The 17068-nt window shown below is 33.0% G+C and overlaps 2 protein-coding genes across 2 annotated transcripts in view; both read left to right on the forward strand.

The window, feature by feature from the left end:
- LOC127849702 (uncharacterized) overlaps window positions 1–3469 on the forward strand; it is a 30901-nt gene extending 27432 nt beyond the window's left edge. The window contains exons 7-10 of the mRNA XM_052382447.1: window positions 695–919; window positions 1023–1212; window positions 2784–2845; window positions 3409–3469. Of these exons, the coding sequence (XP_052238407.1) occupies window positions 695–919; window positions 1023–1212; window positions 2784–2845; window positions 3409–3469 (538 nt within the window). The remainder of the gene's footprint in view (window positions 1–694; window positions 920–1022; window positions 1213–2783; window positions 2846–3408) is intronic.
- A 5423-nt stretch (window positions 3470–8892) lies between these two features.
- LOC127850424 (E3 ubiquitin-protein ligase rnf213-alpha-like) overlaps window positions 8893–17068 on the forward strand; it is an 85176-nt gene continuing 77000 nt past the window's right edge. Inside the window, exons 1-11 of the mRNA XM_052383447.1 lie at window positions 8893–9286; window positions 10722–11013; window positions 12352–12622; window positions 12988–13132; window positions 13351–13571; window positions 13702–13857; window positions 14002–14157; window positions 14951–15112; window positions 16068–16299; window positions 16533–16781; window positions 16911–17043. Of these exons, the coding sequence (XP_052239407.1) occupies window positions 8899–9286; window positions 10722–11013; window positions 12352–12622; window positions 12988–13132; window positions 13351–13571; window positions 13702–13857; window positions 14002–14157; window positions 14951–15112; window positions 16068–16299; window positions 16533–16781; window positions 16911–17043 (2405 nt within the window). The 5' untranslated portion in view covers window positions 8893–8898. The remainder of the gene's footprint in view (window positions 9287–10721; window positions 11014–12351; window positions 12623–12987; window positions 13133–13350; window positions 13572–13701; window positions 13858–14001; window positions 14158–14950; window positions 15113–16067; window positions 16300–16532; window positions 16782–16910; window positions 17044–17068) is intronic.

Genomic DNA, 17068 nt, shown 5'->3' on the forward strand with positions numbered 1-17068 from the left:
GTTCCTTTAATACATATAGAACAATTGTTTCTGGTCAATAAACATTTAAGCTATTGAAATGAAAATATATTGATAACTAGTACACTAACATCGCTAGGGTTGCATGTGGATGCCAAAGGTTAAGGTCAAAGTCTCGGTTTCTCAAAAAACAACAACAACAACGGATTCCGCCTAATAACTCGAAACACAATTTAGCCATTACAAACATAAATCATATATATTAAATCTTAATTTGGAATTCAATATTGGGGTCGTTTTCATAAATATTAGATACTTTGAAATGGTCTCCAATCAAGTAGTCAATACAAATTGACCTATGTGGACACTCAGTACGTGAACACATTAAATCCTTGCATATCGGGAGGTTTGGTTCATGTAAAAGTTTCTTACAATTGTAAAGAAACGTCATGGTTTATTAATAATTAATAGTGTACGTTTTCCTCTTACTAAACACACCGTGTCTTTTAAATAAAATCTAGCGATATATTTTAAATTGTTTCCCATTCAAAGATAAAAATAAAATTAAAACTGCAGTAGAATGTCCAAGATGGTGCCGGTTTGTTTATAGATTGGTAGATACGAGATAGTTTTATTCGGCACCCAATTGGTTTCAATAGAGCAGTTTAACAAACAATACGAACGTGTGTAAGGTTGTGCAATTACAACGATGTAAGTGTTTACACATGTCTTTCAGGGATCTAAAGGCAGCCTTAGTTTGTCTCATAAACATGAATAGTTCACACAAGGATCCCTCATGGATGTACTGTCTACCATTACTTCATCTTGCGTGTGGATTGTGCTCACCTTTTGAGAAACCCAAAATGGACCTTGGACACGATGATGAAATACCAAAATGGTGGGGTATCGCCGAGGTTTCAAACATTGTCGAGGCATTTAAATCGAAAGCGGAATGGCGCATGTAAGTGCTAAGTTGACAGTTTCCCGTTACAAAAATGATATTAAAATATCAATATATAAAATTAAATTACACGAACACTTGTAATACTTTATTTTTCATTTAGTCCACTAGATACGGTTATAGACCGACTTCAGCCCCTTTTCGAGTTGAACTATTACTTGCCGCGTTGTATCGTTGCATCACTGAGCTATACAGATTTGGCGGTGTTAGCAAACGAATGGGTACCTTTGGAAGTTGCTTGTGCCGCTTTATGTTACTGGACCAAATCACATAATATACCATTCAAACACCAGGTATGTTTAATGCACTCGATTTGACTATACATCGGCAAATAATTTGCTGTTTATTTCTTCTCTTTAAAAGTAATACTCGAGAGTTTATGATATAATTTATAAAAAAGCTTCTTTAATCTAGATATATTTGTTTGGGGATTTAACTGCTTCTGTTCTGTATATTGAAGTGATACATACCTGAGACACACCTACATACGTTGCCAGTAGAAATATGTTCGAGCTATTTTAAAGAGCTTGTACTCGCATTTGGCAACATTACTTTTTTGGGCTCACATTTATCACAAAGCGTTGGTCTATTGGGATACCGTGATATCAGTCTTCCATTCAATCATGTGTCCGTGGTTCCGAAAACTATTATATATTTTCGTCCATATAATGATAAGTAAATTATGTAAAAAAAGGTCAAATACTGTTCCCTGCGTGGTCGCCTATAAATATTGCTCGAATCGTTCCGGTTTGTTGATTTTATTATCTTACGTAGATTAAAAAGAGGTTTTGGGCATTTAAATTAAAAAACCTTTAACGAGGTTGAGTGTTTTCATATTTAGTGAATAGAACATCCTTCAGCTATGTTTGATAAAGTTCATACTATGTTCCTGGTCGACATTTGCTTCGCTCTGTGGATCGAATGTTATATTGTTAAGTTGTATATAAACAAGTAAATAAAACATTGTTGTCTGGAACCGCAAACGCTTTCATAGAAAGTTTGCAGAATCATAGCGAGGTAAATTACAGTAAAGTTTGTTCAAACCACGAAACATGGGTCAAAACTGGCCACGTCCCATCGGTTACATTTCTTCTATAAATAGCAAAATGAATAAAGAAGATATTATGTTCTGATCTTCTGATCTGAAACCATAATCCAATACTGATATTTAGTTATGAATTACAGTAGATAGAAATCATCTTCAAATTGTTTTCAGAACATTTCCCTGGGGAAAGAATCTGCTACACGCCTATGGTCACATTTTTATAGTCTTTAAAAGCAAGATAGCTTTTTACAGTGGTGTAAACACATAGTTTTAAGACTGGGATAGTGGGTATTTACATAGTTACTTCAAATCGTGCCTCTGGTTTTAAATTTGCAATGCATAAATCGTGAAATATTGCATACATATGTTCGGCGCAACTCTTTGAACTCATTTGATACCACAATAACAAAAAAATTTAATATTGGGATCTATATCGATAGGGTAAATTTTATACACGGTTTGTATAAGTCATGCCTCTGTTCACATGGTTAATGTTGACTTTCATGTCAAACACACTTTTAATTAGTTCCAAGACCAGCAGCTTTGCTGCTTTGTGTGTGAACGTGCTAGCAATTGGTATGAATATTCACATATATATGTCGCACGCTCACACATGTCTGCTGTCAAACTTACTAGTCGATGTAATGTGAAATATTGTGTAATTTTGTTCCTGAACGGCACTGGCATTAATTGTTGTTACATTATAAATAAAAGAAATGTGCTTATCTCATTTGTGATTTGAGGCATGTTCACATGGTTTTCTGAAAACCACCATTAATATGGTGTTGTTAAGTTTTATTGCGTGCCTTTTTATTACAGGTTGTTTGTGATGCCATAGAGTTGATACTGAAGCGTGCACAAAACACCACCGTGGAGACCAGGTATGATACTTGCACATTTTAATATATGAAAATTTACACTCGGATTTAAACACCCACTCTTTCTAAATTTAGATTTATCATTTTTACACACATTTGTTTCAAACATAAAACACACTAGGTTATCCATATAAATACAAATATAGTTTGTATTTGTTTATTCACAATATCGGTTTGTGGTCTAAAAAAGAGCATTTATCTTTGCTATTATGTATAATAAAAATTAGTTAAAACATAAATCATAACTAGCGACGTTATCGAATAATATCTGCCATAGTGGTCTTCTCGAAATATCGCCATTGATTTGTTTAAAGTCATGCTTCGTTAAAATGTCATAAGCACGCATATGTTTTCTAATGATTGAACGCTCGTGGTGGAAATGATTTATTGAAAAAGCTGTTTCGCATAGATCACCAAAGAAATGACAAATAGCTTGAAATAAAAATATCTGAGTTCGCAATAGCAGATATACGTTTGTTCAATTTCAGTTTTAGCAATTTCTTCCACAAAGTTTCACAAGAATATAATCCTGTTCTCCATGCAAAAAAAGATTTTGATTTTTACAGATGTTCATATGTGCTTAATATTCGTAACATATTCGATGGTCCCACTAAAAACGACATTTGACATATATTTTTTACGTTTATACGCACATATATGGTATATTCGTTATACGTGTATCAATTGTATTTAAGGTCATTGTCGTGTTTGAAGATGGCGTACGTAATATCCGTTCAGCTTGTTGAAATAGTAATGCTAAACAATATGAAATGGCGAACCCAATTACTCAGTTTTCACATGGTTCTACACTGCATCGCGATCTACGACTTTACGCAAGGAACTCAAAACTCGGAGACACATGAACACATAGACGAACTTAAAGCGGTCTCAGAAAAGTGTGTGAAATGGTGCTGCGACCAAAACTTCAAAGGCAATGAACTAAACATCTTTTTCGAGGTAAACGACAATCAATTATTTCTACAACACATCGTTATATACAGTCAATCTTGTATTTAGAGACCACTAAAGGGAGTAACCAAAAGTGGTCTCTTAATAAGGCCATTTGTGATGAATGCGGACCTTTGATTTTAAATCCAGAAATCGGATTATCTCTTTTTGACACAGCGATATCTGCTTTTGTAATCAAATGAATCTAAATATAAATAAAATGAATAAAACAATTTTTTACTTAAAACATGTTGTATTTGTTCTCTCTAATTCTAAATACAATGTAAATGGTTTGCACGGAGAATGGGTTTTTCCGACTCCAAACTCATTCGCGATTAAATTTACGTGCACTTTTACTCTTCGACACTTCCAATACCCGAATTTTCTCATTTTACGTTAATACTTTCCGTTTTGACATTTTAATTTCTGCATGTAATCTTATATATATCTGACTCGATTATGGTACATAGGGAAATAAATAAACACCTTGATTGAAAACTAAATAAACACGCTTGATTGGAAAATTTGCAAACACAAACTAATTAGTATAATAACAATTACAGAACAGATTTCGCTACATGTTACCGATTAATAGTTTATTTTTTTACACCTCTCGAGAACACTGTGAAAATGTTTGTCGCGTCGGCGCATTGTTTCTGCAATAAAATCGGCGATCAAATTTGTCACTTAACATCCCAGATAAAACACTCTTTAACCCGTAGACTGTTGGCAATACCTCACTGTATTATTCGACACCAAATATTGATACTCAGTCAGCATTAACACCGGTCAGAACCGGTCATCGAGACAAAGGAAAATGGCTGGTGTGAAATCACAACAAAGGTGTCATCGTTCATGTTATCGGCTTAGATAAACAATCAACACTGATTTGTCCCTGAACGGTCAACAGATTTACCACTTTTACTTTAAAGCGGTCGCTTAATTCAAGACTCGGGGATCAAAATACACTAAAATCAGCGGTCGCTGGTCGCGTAAGACAAAAGTCGCTTAATACAATATGAAAATATAGGTAAAACGCTCGGACGGGATTTAAAGTGGTCGCATAAGACAAAAGTCGCTTAATTCAAGTGGTCGCAAGCACAAGATTGACTGTAGCTGTATATATGTAACATAAAGCAATTAGAAACACATAACACGCGCGAATGCAAACACGCACTATTTGAGGCACGCATGAACTCAAACACATAACACAAACAAGAATACATACGCACGCACGCGCACAATGTGCACGAACAAAAAAGCTCAAACGCACATGCACGTTTATTAAATAACAATTATTGTGTACATACTGTAATCACAGTGAAACACTTTCGTGATAAACTGTATCCTAGTAAGAAAGTATTTCTTTATGACCTGTGACAAATACTTTATGACCTGTGACAAATACTTAGTCGAGGCAATTCTCTCCGACCTTGCCTTTCCGTTCGCTCGTCTGTCTGATAAACCGTCGAATAAACAATGTAATTAAATTGCACACAATTGTATTATTTCGTTAAGTTTTCGATGCCATTATTTTTGATTTACCATATTTAGCAACGAAAGTAACACGTTTGTATCACGCGTAAAAGTGTTTCTGCTGAAGAGCCAAAACCTTTTAAAAATATTAACCAATATGAAAACTTCGAATCTGGGTATTTATGTCGTTTAAGTTGAGTAAAAAAATAAAATGTAATGAAACTTTAAAAACATAATTATCACACAGGATGTGTACATTTTACCATTTTGGGACTTTTCCCGATTTGTGTAGAGTTTGAGACAAAAGCTGAGTATGGGGATTTCGGTATCCGTCGGTCGAAATTCCAGTCATATACTTCATTTGCACTTTGCATTTGTCAAATACAGATATTGGTAATTAGATCCTTACTTTGTTAATGAAATCTTAGTGTGCAAAGATGTGGTTATATTATGCTACTATATATATTTTTATCACATGCCATACCCTGTTTCCCGTGAATATAACCATTTCATATATATTTATCGTACAAATCTGTAATATTCTTTTTAAGCGTTTCCATTGGCTTAGTTTTCGTTTATTGACCAATCGCATTTTGTTATTTTGCTGAAATGACGTTGCAACGTCAAATGACGTCACGAAATGGAAACAGCATTCGGGATTTATCATTATGTTTGCGTTAATATGTTTTTAATTTGCTCATTGAAAAGCATGCGATAAAAAAGATTTTACAGTCGTTGCCATATCATACCATATTTTATTAAACTCGTCCAGGAAATTCGTTAGTAAGCTCGCCAAAGGCTCGCTTACGAACAAAATTCCTGAACTCGTTCAATAAAATATGGTATGATATGACAACTCCTTTATATATTTATATATATATATCACATCGTTGCACACTTCAGTCAAATGACTTAAAATCACAAGGCAAACAACATTCAAAGCATAAAATAACACAGGCACTTATATTGCGACTGGACAAATAAGCTATTTAAAGTTAGGATTGAATGCAATACCATGCTGGCAACAATATATAACAAAGGTGATGCGTACCTCAAATGTTTATTGCGATTGACATGGCCATGTCTTATTCATTTATAAATAAGGTGACGCATTCATCAATTGTTTATGATATTTGACATGGTCATTTCTTTAACAAGCTGCCTTTAATATGTTGATTTATTCATATTAAATGAACACATTATAATCGTTTTGGCTTACTTTTATGGCAAAATCTTTTTAATTGCAGAAATGGAATTCGGCATTTTCTGACATGTTATTACCGACTGAAATAGAACAGATTTGGAATAAAAAATTGACCAAAGAGTTCAAAGAAGATTTTACAAAAAAGGTATTTTAGAATAAATATGAATGTATATTTTCAAACAAAACATTTTAAGGCATAAACACTGTATACATGTCTGAATGTTTAATCGCTGGGTTTTAATATATACATGTATATTTAATTTTCAGTGTGAAAACAGCAGTGTAGCAGGACAAGCGGCACTGAAGATATACTGCTCCGACTTAGAAAAGTACAATGTACATTTTCAGAATTGCTTAAAAGAGGTTGCTTTTCAGGTACGAGCTTTTAAAAATTGTCTTGATGAAATGTTGCGTTGATCAAACATTACTAGTTGTGGAAAAATAAATAAATCAAGACTTTACAGTTGAAAAAAGGCTCGACTTTGAAATTCCCCTTCAGTTGATATATAGTTAAATTTCGTCCTAATTTACAGGGGAACATATTTAAATGTTGTTGGCACTTTGCATCTGGCTCAGATCTGACGGATGCATTTACATTGAAATGACTTCATTTAAATTATGTGGCCTCGTAATTGCTTAGCAATAAACGTTTAACAGCGAAGACGTTTTTAAAACCATCGCGAAATAAACTGTCATGTTTTTAAAAGAGATCAATTGACAACGCAAATGAAGTTACTAAAACTCTGCGGAATATCGATCGTAGCACGACGCGAAATACCAATCTTTTAAGACTGTGCCAGTATTAAAATATAGAGTTAACAAATCTATTTTTTTAAACTAGTACAGTTAAACGGATCGTTTTTCTTTATAGAAATTTGGAAATATTTTCCAACTTAATTAATATTTTATTTAAGGTTTACTAACTGTTACTTCACCTAATAATAAAAATGAAATATATATTTCAGATTGTTAAATCGGGAATAAAGATTGATCTCAAAATTCTTTCTGAAGACGAAAAAGGCCGCTATGGAATTATTTTGTCGAACATATTTATTCAAGAGTGGTCTGTGTTCGTAGATAATGATGCTGATCGTGGTATCTTGAACATGGCTCTTACTTGGCCGTCTGCAGCACATTTTATTTCCGACATATGTAAGTCGTAATGTATGAGAATATGCAAATTTCGCAATGTTATAATGTATGTATATTCATGAATTATATATATTTGCATACATAAATATTAAAATAGTATATATAACTTTGTTTATATATTTTTTGAATCTCGAAAACATGAACATATTTGTAAGCAGAATCCTACGACGGTATAGACTTGACGCCTGTTTTATGTAAATACAGAAGATAACTTACTTTAAAGGTGGCGGCAGATAGTAGTCGCACTTTCCGTCTAAACTTCTGTCCGTCTGTACGTATTTGGGAGAGTCTTTTGTCTGTTAAAACATTACTTTCTCAGCGATAACTTGGCAATATCCTAGTGGACTTTAATATATGCATTTACCGTCGCAACTAACAATCTACCTGAAAGATCAGTGTCAGTCTTAGAGGCAAAATGTAACATTTGGCCGTAAAATAGATATTCCATAATTTAACTTTGTCATTTATGGTTCAACTTAAAAAAAAATTAAGTGTGACAAGTGACTACCATGAGGAGACAGAGATTGTCGCGTGAAACACTCGTCCCCTAACTTAAAGATCAAGGTCATGCGTAGAGGTCAAATGCCATACCTAACCCTAAAACAGGTAATCCTGAAGTAACTTCATCATTCATCATGCAAATTTAAAATAACGTGCCATAAACGGCCACCATGCGTAGACTGAGTGTCTTCTGTATCATCAGACTGGTAACCTCAAAGGTAAAGGTCACACGTTATGTTCAAAATTCAAATTTGGCCAGAAGCATATTGTTATTGAAATCATTTAAGTTTCAAGTTTTGGGTTGGGTGCGGCCTTTTGTTACATTTTCATTTTTATCCGTTATCCATTCATTTTTAATTTAACACAACAACAGCAAACACTCACAAATAAACGACGGGACACGAATTGTTGTTTTGTTTTAGTTGTCAAAAGTGGATGATTAGTTGATGGTAACATTTGACATTAAATAAAACCTGTCCCAACACGTTTCGGAGACAACACAAGCGCATCCCTGTTTAAAACAAAAACATGGGATCCATGCATTACATTGCGTTACATCATAAAGTATTATTCAATATTCACGGGAAAAAGACTGTACACACAACAACTTACATACCAATCAACTTCAACTAACGATAACTAAGATTTTTTTAACTGAGAGATTTACAGAAAACCAAAAATGATTTACCTGTTGTTTGTTTAAATAAATTCAACACGCATGAAAACTACATAATCTAAGAATATTACATTTACTGCCATAAGTGAGTGTACGTTTATGTATATAATTATCATGCATGGTCTTTATCACAGTGTTTTGAAGAATTACTGTCTTTCTATGCTGTTTGTTTTTATAGACAAACACCAATCTGAAAATGCTCTGTGCGTGTTTAGTGAAGAATGTGTGGGAAAGGTACAGAGATTGTGGTCTGTCGCATATAATACTAGACAATCAATTCTAACCGGGTCTATAGTTGTAGAAGTGTTAGAATTCGTGAGTGAACATGTTCACACGTTTTGTGATTTTTTGTCCGCAAATTGCTCAGACAAAGAGACTATACGTCTTACGAAGCAAATAATACGTTTGAGAATGCAAGAGGTACACGCATGCAAACATCACTTGCGCATCATGACACAATTTGTTAATCTCTGCGAAACTTACAAAGGTACGTGCTATAGTAGTTATGCCTGTAATTATTCATTGTTTAGAAAGGCGACTATAGAAAATGTACACAAAACAAAAGCGAATGTGATACTGTTGGCCAGAATACTTTGTGTTTTTATTTCTCTTATTTAAAAGTTAAGTTAAAGTAAACATATGATTATTACAGTATTTAAAGTACCATTCACTTTTTAGCGTACTTTGAACATGTATTGCCAAACAAACGCTAACCATAAAAATGATTCGACAGATGTATCTGTTACGATAAGCTCAATCTTGGCATTGGATAAAACTCTTCTGGTCAATCATATATATATTTTCGGGATTCTCATTACAATTACAAAAGGTAATGTATTCCTATAAAATGATCGCGTTGTGTCTGACTTCGTCTGATGTCGGCGTTAATCATAGAGTGTTATCATATCTTTATTCGGTACATTCCGATTTTCAGTCTTCCTTTCAAATTTACGTTTATGATTGGAAATTCTTTTCATTCAAGAGGGTGGGTAGATCCAGTGTTGTAATGGAGTTCTTATATAATTTACAGTTTCACAAGTGGAAAAAAGAACTTGTAAAGGAATATAATAACGTTATTTTTTAAATTGTACGGTGTAATGTTCTTTATAATGTACATGTATAAATATTCATTTTTTTCTAACACAAGTAGTCGAACTTTCGTTGTGTTAACGTATTATGATACATCTCTTGTGATAACCGTATATATTTACATTTGTTTTTAAATTTTAAATTGTATTTTAATGTATCTTTACGCCACAATTCGTAGAGAAAGTGGCATAAGACGACGTGTTACACCCTCATCTCTACCTCAAAGGGCACGCTTAGAGACCAAATAGGAAATAAAACAGCTTCAAAATTCCTGAATCAGACATAATTTTCTCATATATTGATTGATTTTTTTTATTGAAGTGGCACAAATACGTATAAATAATGTGCCGCGTTGTGTGTATCAACATTTTGTTAAGCTTCAACCACATTTTGTAATTTTCCAACGACAATCTGAAACGTTTAGTATTAAAAATGTAATTTCAGCTAAAATAACCATATATTATCTGGTTTTAGGAGTTAAAAATACAGCTTTGTGTAAGGTTCAAATTTTGTAAAGGCAAATCTTCTTGACCTTACCGTAATATGTATCCATCAGAAAGAATAAAAATCGGCATAAATAGCTTGTTTCTTGTAAAATGTGATTTGGTAAAACATGCGAAAACAAAATGTTTGAAGACATTAGTGAAGTAAAAGGGATGATGTTTTAATGCATTAACATTTAAGATATTCCATTTGAATAAAATACCCACAATGAGCTTGAATGTAGATTTTAATGCATAGTGTGAATGACATAAACTAGCTCACGTAACTGTTAGTGTTAATGACATAAACTTACTCACGTAACTGTATCTTTCTGTTTGTTTTATCTTCAGTTGACACTTCTGGTATTAAGATTATCTTGCAAAAGAGGATTGAAGAACTCAAGTTGGCGGACATTTGCGACCCGCAAATTGCAACAATTGTTCGTGATGGAGACGATTATGAGCCCGATATTTTGGTGTTCAAATCATTTCAAACTATAGTGGATGTATTAAAGACGTTCGAAGCTTGTTGCCACAGTCGTGTGTTTCAGCGATTGTGGTATGACTTTCGAAAAGATGTCAAGCAAGACAAATTGACAGTTGATGACGTGGTGCAAACATTGTGGTCTCCTATACATGCAAGGTTTTGTTATTAATTCACATGAAATCATTTACATCCATCAAAGATAATCAAAACATATTAATTTATAAAACCCTAATTAAAAAAGTATTATGACTTGAATGCATTTATGTAAAAATAGTGTAAATTTAATATGCTTGGTAGCATGCAGCAATAAATAATAATTAAAGGGATCTTTTCTCGTTTGAGTAAATTGACAAAATTGAAAAAAGTTGTTTCAGATTCGCAAATTTTCGTTTTAGTTATGATTTTAGTGAGGAAACAGTAATACTGAACATTTACCATGCTTTAAAGTAGCCATTGTATGCATTTTTGACGATTTGAAAACCCGAACATTATAAAGCGTTGCAACGCGAAACGAATTAATACTTTGGAGAGTTCTGTTGTTGTCGTTATATTTTGTGAAACAACGAGGATTGGTTATATGAAGTATAAAATGCACCTGTCATTGGATGGCCGAGTGGTCTAAGTGGGAGACTTTTTACTCCAGGACTAAAGGGGTCAGTGCAGAGGGTTACCTTAATTTTTTTTATATATTATTCTTGATTTTTTACTGGAGCTTTTTATATCCAATATATATAGGATCTGGAACGAGTTGTCATATCATACCGTATTTAATTAAATGAGTTCAGGAATTATGTAAGTAAGCGAGCCTATTAAATGAGCAAATTTAATAAATATTTACGCAACCATAATGATAAATCTCGCATAATGTTTACACTTCCTGGCGTCATTTGGAATGCCTCGGCTTTTACCAAGAAAAATAACAAAATGCGATTGGTCAATAAACGAAAACGCTTAAAAATGTTGTATTACACATGTGTAATAAAAAAAAATGTAATGGTTGTATTACATTGGAAACAGGGTATAGCATGTGATAAAACATTTAACAATATAAAGCATTTAATGACAAACTTCAAAACATGCCAAAATATGTGAAAAGGCCCATTTAAATTATCAAAGTTCAATTTATTCAGTTTGTCAAAATGTTAACGTGTAGGGAAAGACAATGGCTATAAACAGTCACATAATGTTTATAAACATATTAATTTCATTTTCATGAATGAAATGAAAAAGATAATACTATTGTAATAAGAATTATTAATTTGTATTGAGATTTAATGCATTTCTTCGTAACAAGTGGGCTACAAAATAATATGTGTTCAGAATAAAAAAGCCCTTTTCCGCATGTCGTTTCAGTTAGAAACTTCAATTAACGTTGTCCGAATCATAATAAGAAATATTCTATTTGGACACAATATCTTGGAAATTATTAGTATGAAGACCAAAGGTAATTATACGTTTGGTGTATGCGTGTACTTTGCATTTTTATTGTTTTAGATACCAAGTATTTACTGAAGAACTTATGACCGGGGAAATGATGTTTAGTGACTTCGAACACATTTTGGGTGTGTTCAAAAGCGACTCGGCCGAATTGTTTCAAGAAATAAGTATTTGTGGTATTTCCGATGATGTTGCTAGGAAAAGGATAGTGCAATTTAACGAAATCAAACAAATTCTCTGTTATGCAGAAGGAGCGTCCACTATTTTGGATTTGCAAAACGTTTGCGAACTGCGAGGAAACTTTACTCCAATAAGCAATATTGTTGCTGTATGCATATGATTTTGTATTTATATCTTATATTATTATATTTCTTCATGCACATATCCGTCACATACATGCAATAGTATTTATATTGATCATTATATTAATAATTAGGATTTAATAGTTGTTTCATTATCTGCAATTATCATACCATTTTCATTATGTTCTCGCAATAAGAATACTTTTTAACTGAAAATGGAATGTAAAGAAAATCCGTTAAACCTCCATATCTCATATCTTTTAACGTTATCAATATTGAGTTTAACAAATACATTTAAATTAAGATTTTTTAAAATTAATAATGAATTTTCTTAGTTTTATATCTTCGATTTTTTTGCAGTTGAATGAGTACTCTTGTAACTTTGTTGTAGCAAACGAAAACAACTTTCAAACTCAATGACGTCGATGAAAATCTCAAAAGGACCAATGCGATTCTGAAAGACATGTCAACGGAAAAATCCAATTGTCTCAAGTCATTCACAGAATGCAGAGAACTTGTTGCCTGGTTAAAGTCATGTATGTAGTTTTAAAGTCTGACACTGAATGAGCACATAAAACAATTAACATTCATGGTTCAGTTAAATGACGATTGCTAAATGCATCATGACTATGAGTACATAGCTTAATGTTTATTTTTTACATGATGGTTACTGAATGTTATAGAACGATACACGATGAAAGAAATTGTGTATGTTATTTATGTGATCATAATACCCACATGGTGTTTATTTTAGCGGGTCAAAAGGAATTAAATGTTTTCGTTGAACTTGCAATTATGTCTGCTGGAGATGACCACATGAATATCGGAAAGTTGCGATGTCTACATTCGGCAGTAATTGGATACTCGCCACTAATATTTGAACTTAATCCTGAATGCGATTACGAAGAATTACTAGAAAAGTGTGGACATATTTGGAATGCGTTGAATGTGAACCCAAGATTACCGGAGCAATTAGTAATATTTCGACATATCATTCATTTTTGTTTTAAATGTACACTCGTCCTAATGTATATTATGCATGTGTGTTTTAATGCAAGAATATTTAAAGAAGTGCATTGAGATTTCAATACTAAATGTATTACAGATTGATTCAAATCGCGAACTCCCATGGCTTCTGGAAATTAAAAAAGCTCATGGCTCAGTTGAAAAATCGGCACTTATGCAAGCAGAAGCGATTAATAGTTATGGCATTTTTATTGTTGGACTGAAAGACACAGAAAACAAAACACATGAGAAAGTGGTATGTTCATAATGTTTTCTTATTATTTTTTTGAACCGTTTAAACAAATCATCGTATATAGTACATATTTTGAATTTAGTTAGAAATGTTTCATGAGAACAAAAAAAGTACGAAAAATAACAAAAAAACGTGGTTTCGTTTCAGACGAGTGAAGATATTACGGAGTTACATTTAACTGAAAATAAAAAGCAGTACACATATACACAACTACAAGATTTACATAGCCGCCTTATGCTAGTTGCAGGACCAGAGGGGCAAAGTCAAGAAAACATTGGTGTCGGTGTTGAAAGATTTACCTCGGTATGCATATTAAATTGTTGAGAATTATTACATCGACTTTTACCTATATTTTATCGTTAATTCAAGGCATCCTTCAACCATACTATGTTTTGTTTTATCTTTGACACGTCTTGTCTAAATATTTTCGCGATTTAATACTAATTCATATGCATTGCTAAGTCTAATATTCAGATGCAGTGTTGCTTTAATGTTTGATTTGCCACGATTATGTAGCAACAATCGCACTTTATTGTAAGACAAACGTCAGTTCTTATCTCGTTGATATCAAAAGTATAATAAATTATTCTGGTGCTACTTTAACATATATTTACCTGTCTGCATATATACAAGTATTATTAAATAAAATGGTCGGGTACCCTACAATGAAATGTAAAACATAAAAACTGTTGGAATTTCTATTTTCATTTAAGTTATATTGGTAAAAGGCCTGTGTGCTTTTAATGTATGCGATTGTTAGTCTTGAATGCGGCCGTTTTGTCCGTTTGTAAAATTATTGGTTTAACGTTCTATATGAAGACATCGCCTCTGAAACCGGTCTTTTGCCACTTTTTAAAATTAAAAATAGCGTTGTTCATTCGTTAATTGTTTTGATAATGGTAAAATGCATCGTATTTAAATAATGCATGTACATTTTCAGGAATATATTGTTTTAAATTTGTTGCAGTGGATGTTATTTACTACATAAAACTGTCACTTATTCATATGTTTATTATGTTCAATGTATGCACTTATGTACGTTTTATTTGCAAGTGTCGATTTTTTTATCAATTATTTTCATGAAATTTGATACCAGATCTTCGACAGCGTTACGCGTCTTGGAATTGGAATTCTGAATCTTATGGAAGCAGGGTGCATTTTGTTTAATGGTTGGAAGGGACACTTTTGGTGTGACCCAGAAAGACCTATTTGCGTTGATATATCATTTTGGAATGATGCTGAAATGCCGACACTAAAGGTCTGTAAATATATTATCCAATTCATTAAAAACGTTTACTATCAGTTTAAATGCTCGGGCTAATGATTACTCACTTAAATGCTATTTTAAGTCAATAATTTAACATGAAATCGTATGTTTAATTGCCATGTTATTGTTGGTTCAGGCCCTTTCACACTAATGCGAATTTGAGCTTATCCGTGTTAATGAGTGCCGGCACCGGTTAAGAGACGACATGGTCGCAGACTTTTTTGAACATGACAGTAATTCGAGTTTTCTTCAACATATCAGTTCGATAACTCATACGATAAGGTTTTGACAATCAAACACTTCTGAGTATGTCCGAATTGTGACGCAATTGTCACAAGCAGATTTTGTGAAGGCTCCCCAAAATCACGTAAAGAAGTGACGAAACAAAGTTCAAGCGAATACATGTTAATATGTATGTGAGTTTGTGAAACTCCGCAGAGGCTATTTCGAGCCAAACAGTTGAACTGAAAAGCGACTTTATACGATTTAAAATTAACGGCGTTGTTTATCTTTTATAACACGACACTATCCTCACGCAACAGACGAGTTATGGCAAGTTACTACTGACAAGTCACAAAACATTTAACATTTATTCGCCATAGTGTTACAGGGCATATACCTATACCGTTAACCCATTGTGTTTTGTCATTTCGGGATTTGTATTATGATAATTATCATTTTAGTTCGTTCGTGTGTACTTGCTTCGTTCTTTTTACCTATCCAATGCGAAAACAAAAATTTGACTTCGTCGCTTGTACTTAAATCGTGCATGTTTCGGGGGCCAACAGGCAAAAGCGTAGTTTGCATAATACAATCACAACCTTATTTAGAATGGAAAAGAAGTTTAACTGTGGCAATGAAGCAAATTGTTAAGCTTAATTTATACAACTGTTTATGTTTGAAATTTGTGTGTATATTAATTTCTTACGTTTACCTAACTTTCTAGGCGCATTCATCAGATTCACGTGTAGAAGAAATTATACCAGAAATTGCACAGTTTTTGGAAAACTGCTTAAAAGATTGGTTATTATACATACGGTCCATGCGAACTAAGCATTACAATTTAAACCATTTTACAACTAATCAATTAGTTTTTCTTCAACGGGAGCTTGTACAAACTTCTCCATCACACCTTGTTTATCCACTCTTATCTGCTGTCAAGAAAGGATGCACACCAGGTATGACATTAAGAACATTGTTACTTCATCTAATATGATCGTTTCATTTACCTGCGTTTCGAAGGCATAGCACACTTGAATTTTAACAATCTGAAATCTGTTATTTATTGGAATTCATATTAAATGCTATGACAATATCGTTCGTGAAAATAAAACCATATTGGTTAGCAATCTGAACTAAAATATAAAAAAAACTGTATATTACGACTTTGTTTGCATTTTTAACATTTCAGAGGATTTGAGATTTGCCATGATTTCTGCAAGAACAGACATTGAAAGACAGCCATCGATATTAAAAGATACTGGTCACCAACTTGGTTACACGGACGAAACCATGCAGAATGCTCAGGTGATTGATATGCGTGCCAAAAAAGAAGAATTTGTACAAAAAGTAGTTTTAGCAGGATTTGAACCATATTTGGCTCAGCTGTCGCTGGATAATGTTGACGAGGAAGATATTATTGCAGGACACATTGCACCAGGTGACTTTGTTATTGTATATGCTAAACATTCAATCTTATCAGCAATACTGTTATCTTGATTCCTGTTCACTATTGCATTAACACATACGAATTATACTTAAAGCATGTGTACTTAAATTTTGTTTATAGCAATATTATGGTGTATGGACAACGATGGAATGTCAGAAAACATGGGCGCATCTAACTTACTGGTTGAAACAGATGCAAATTCGACATTGAAATCATTCATTGAAACAAATTTGAGAAGTCAACGTGACACCAAGTAAGATAATGTTTGTTGTGTATGT

The sequence above is a fragment of the Dreissena polymorpha genome, chromosome 11 (genome assembly GCF_020536995.1).
Source record: "Dreissena polymorpha isolate Duluth1 chromosome 11, UMN_Dpol_1.0, whole genome shotgun sequence".
Taxonomy (NCBI): Eukaryota; Metazoa; Mollusca; class Bivalvia; order Myida; family Dreissenidae; genus Dreissena; species Dreissena polymorpha.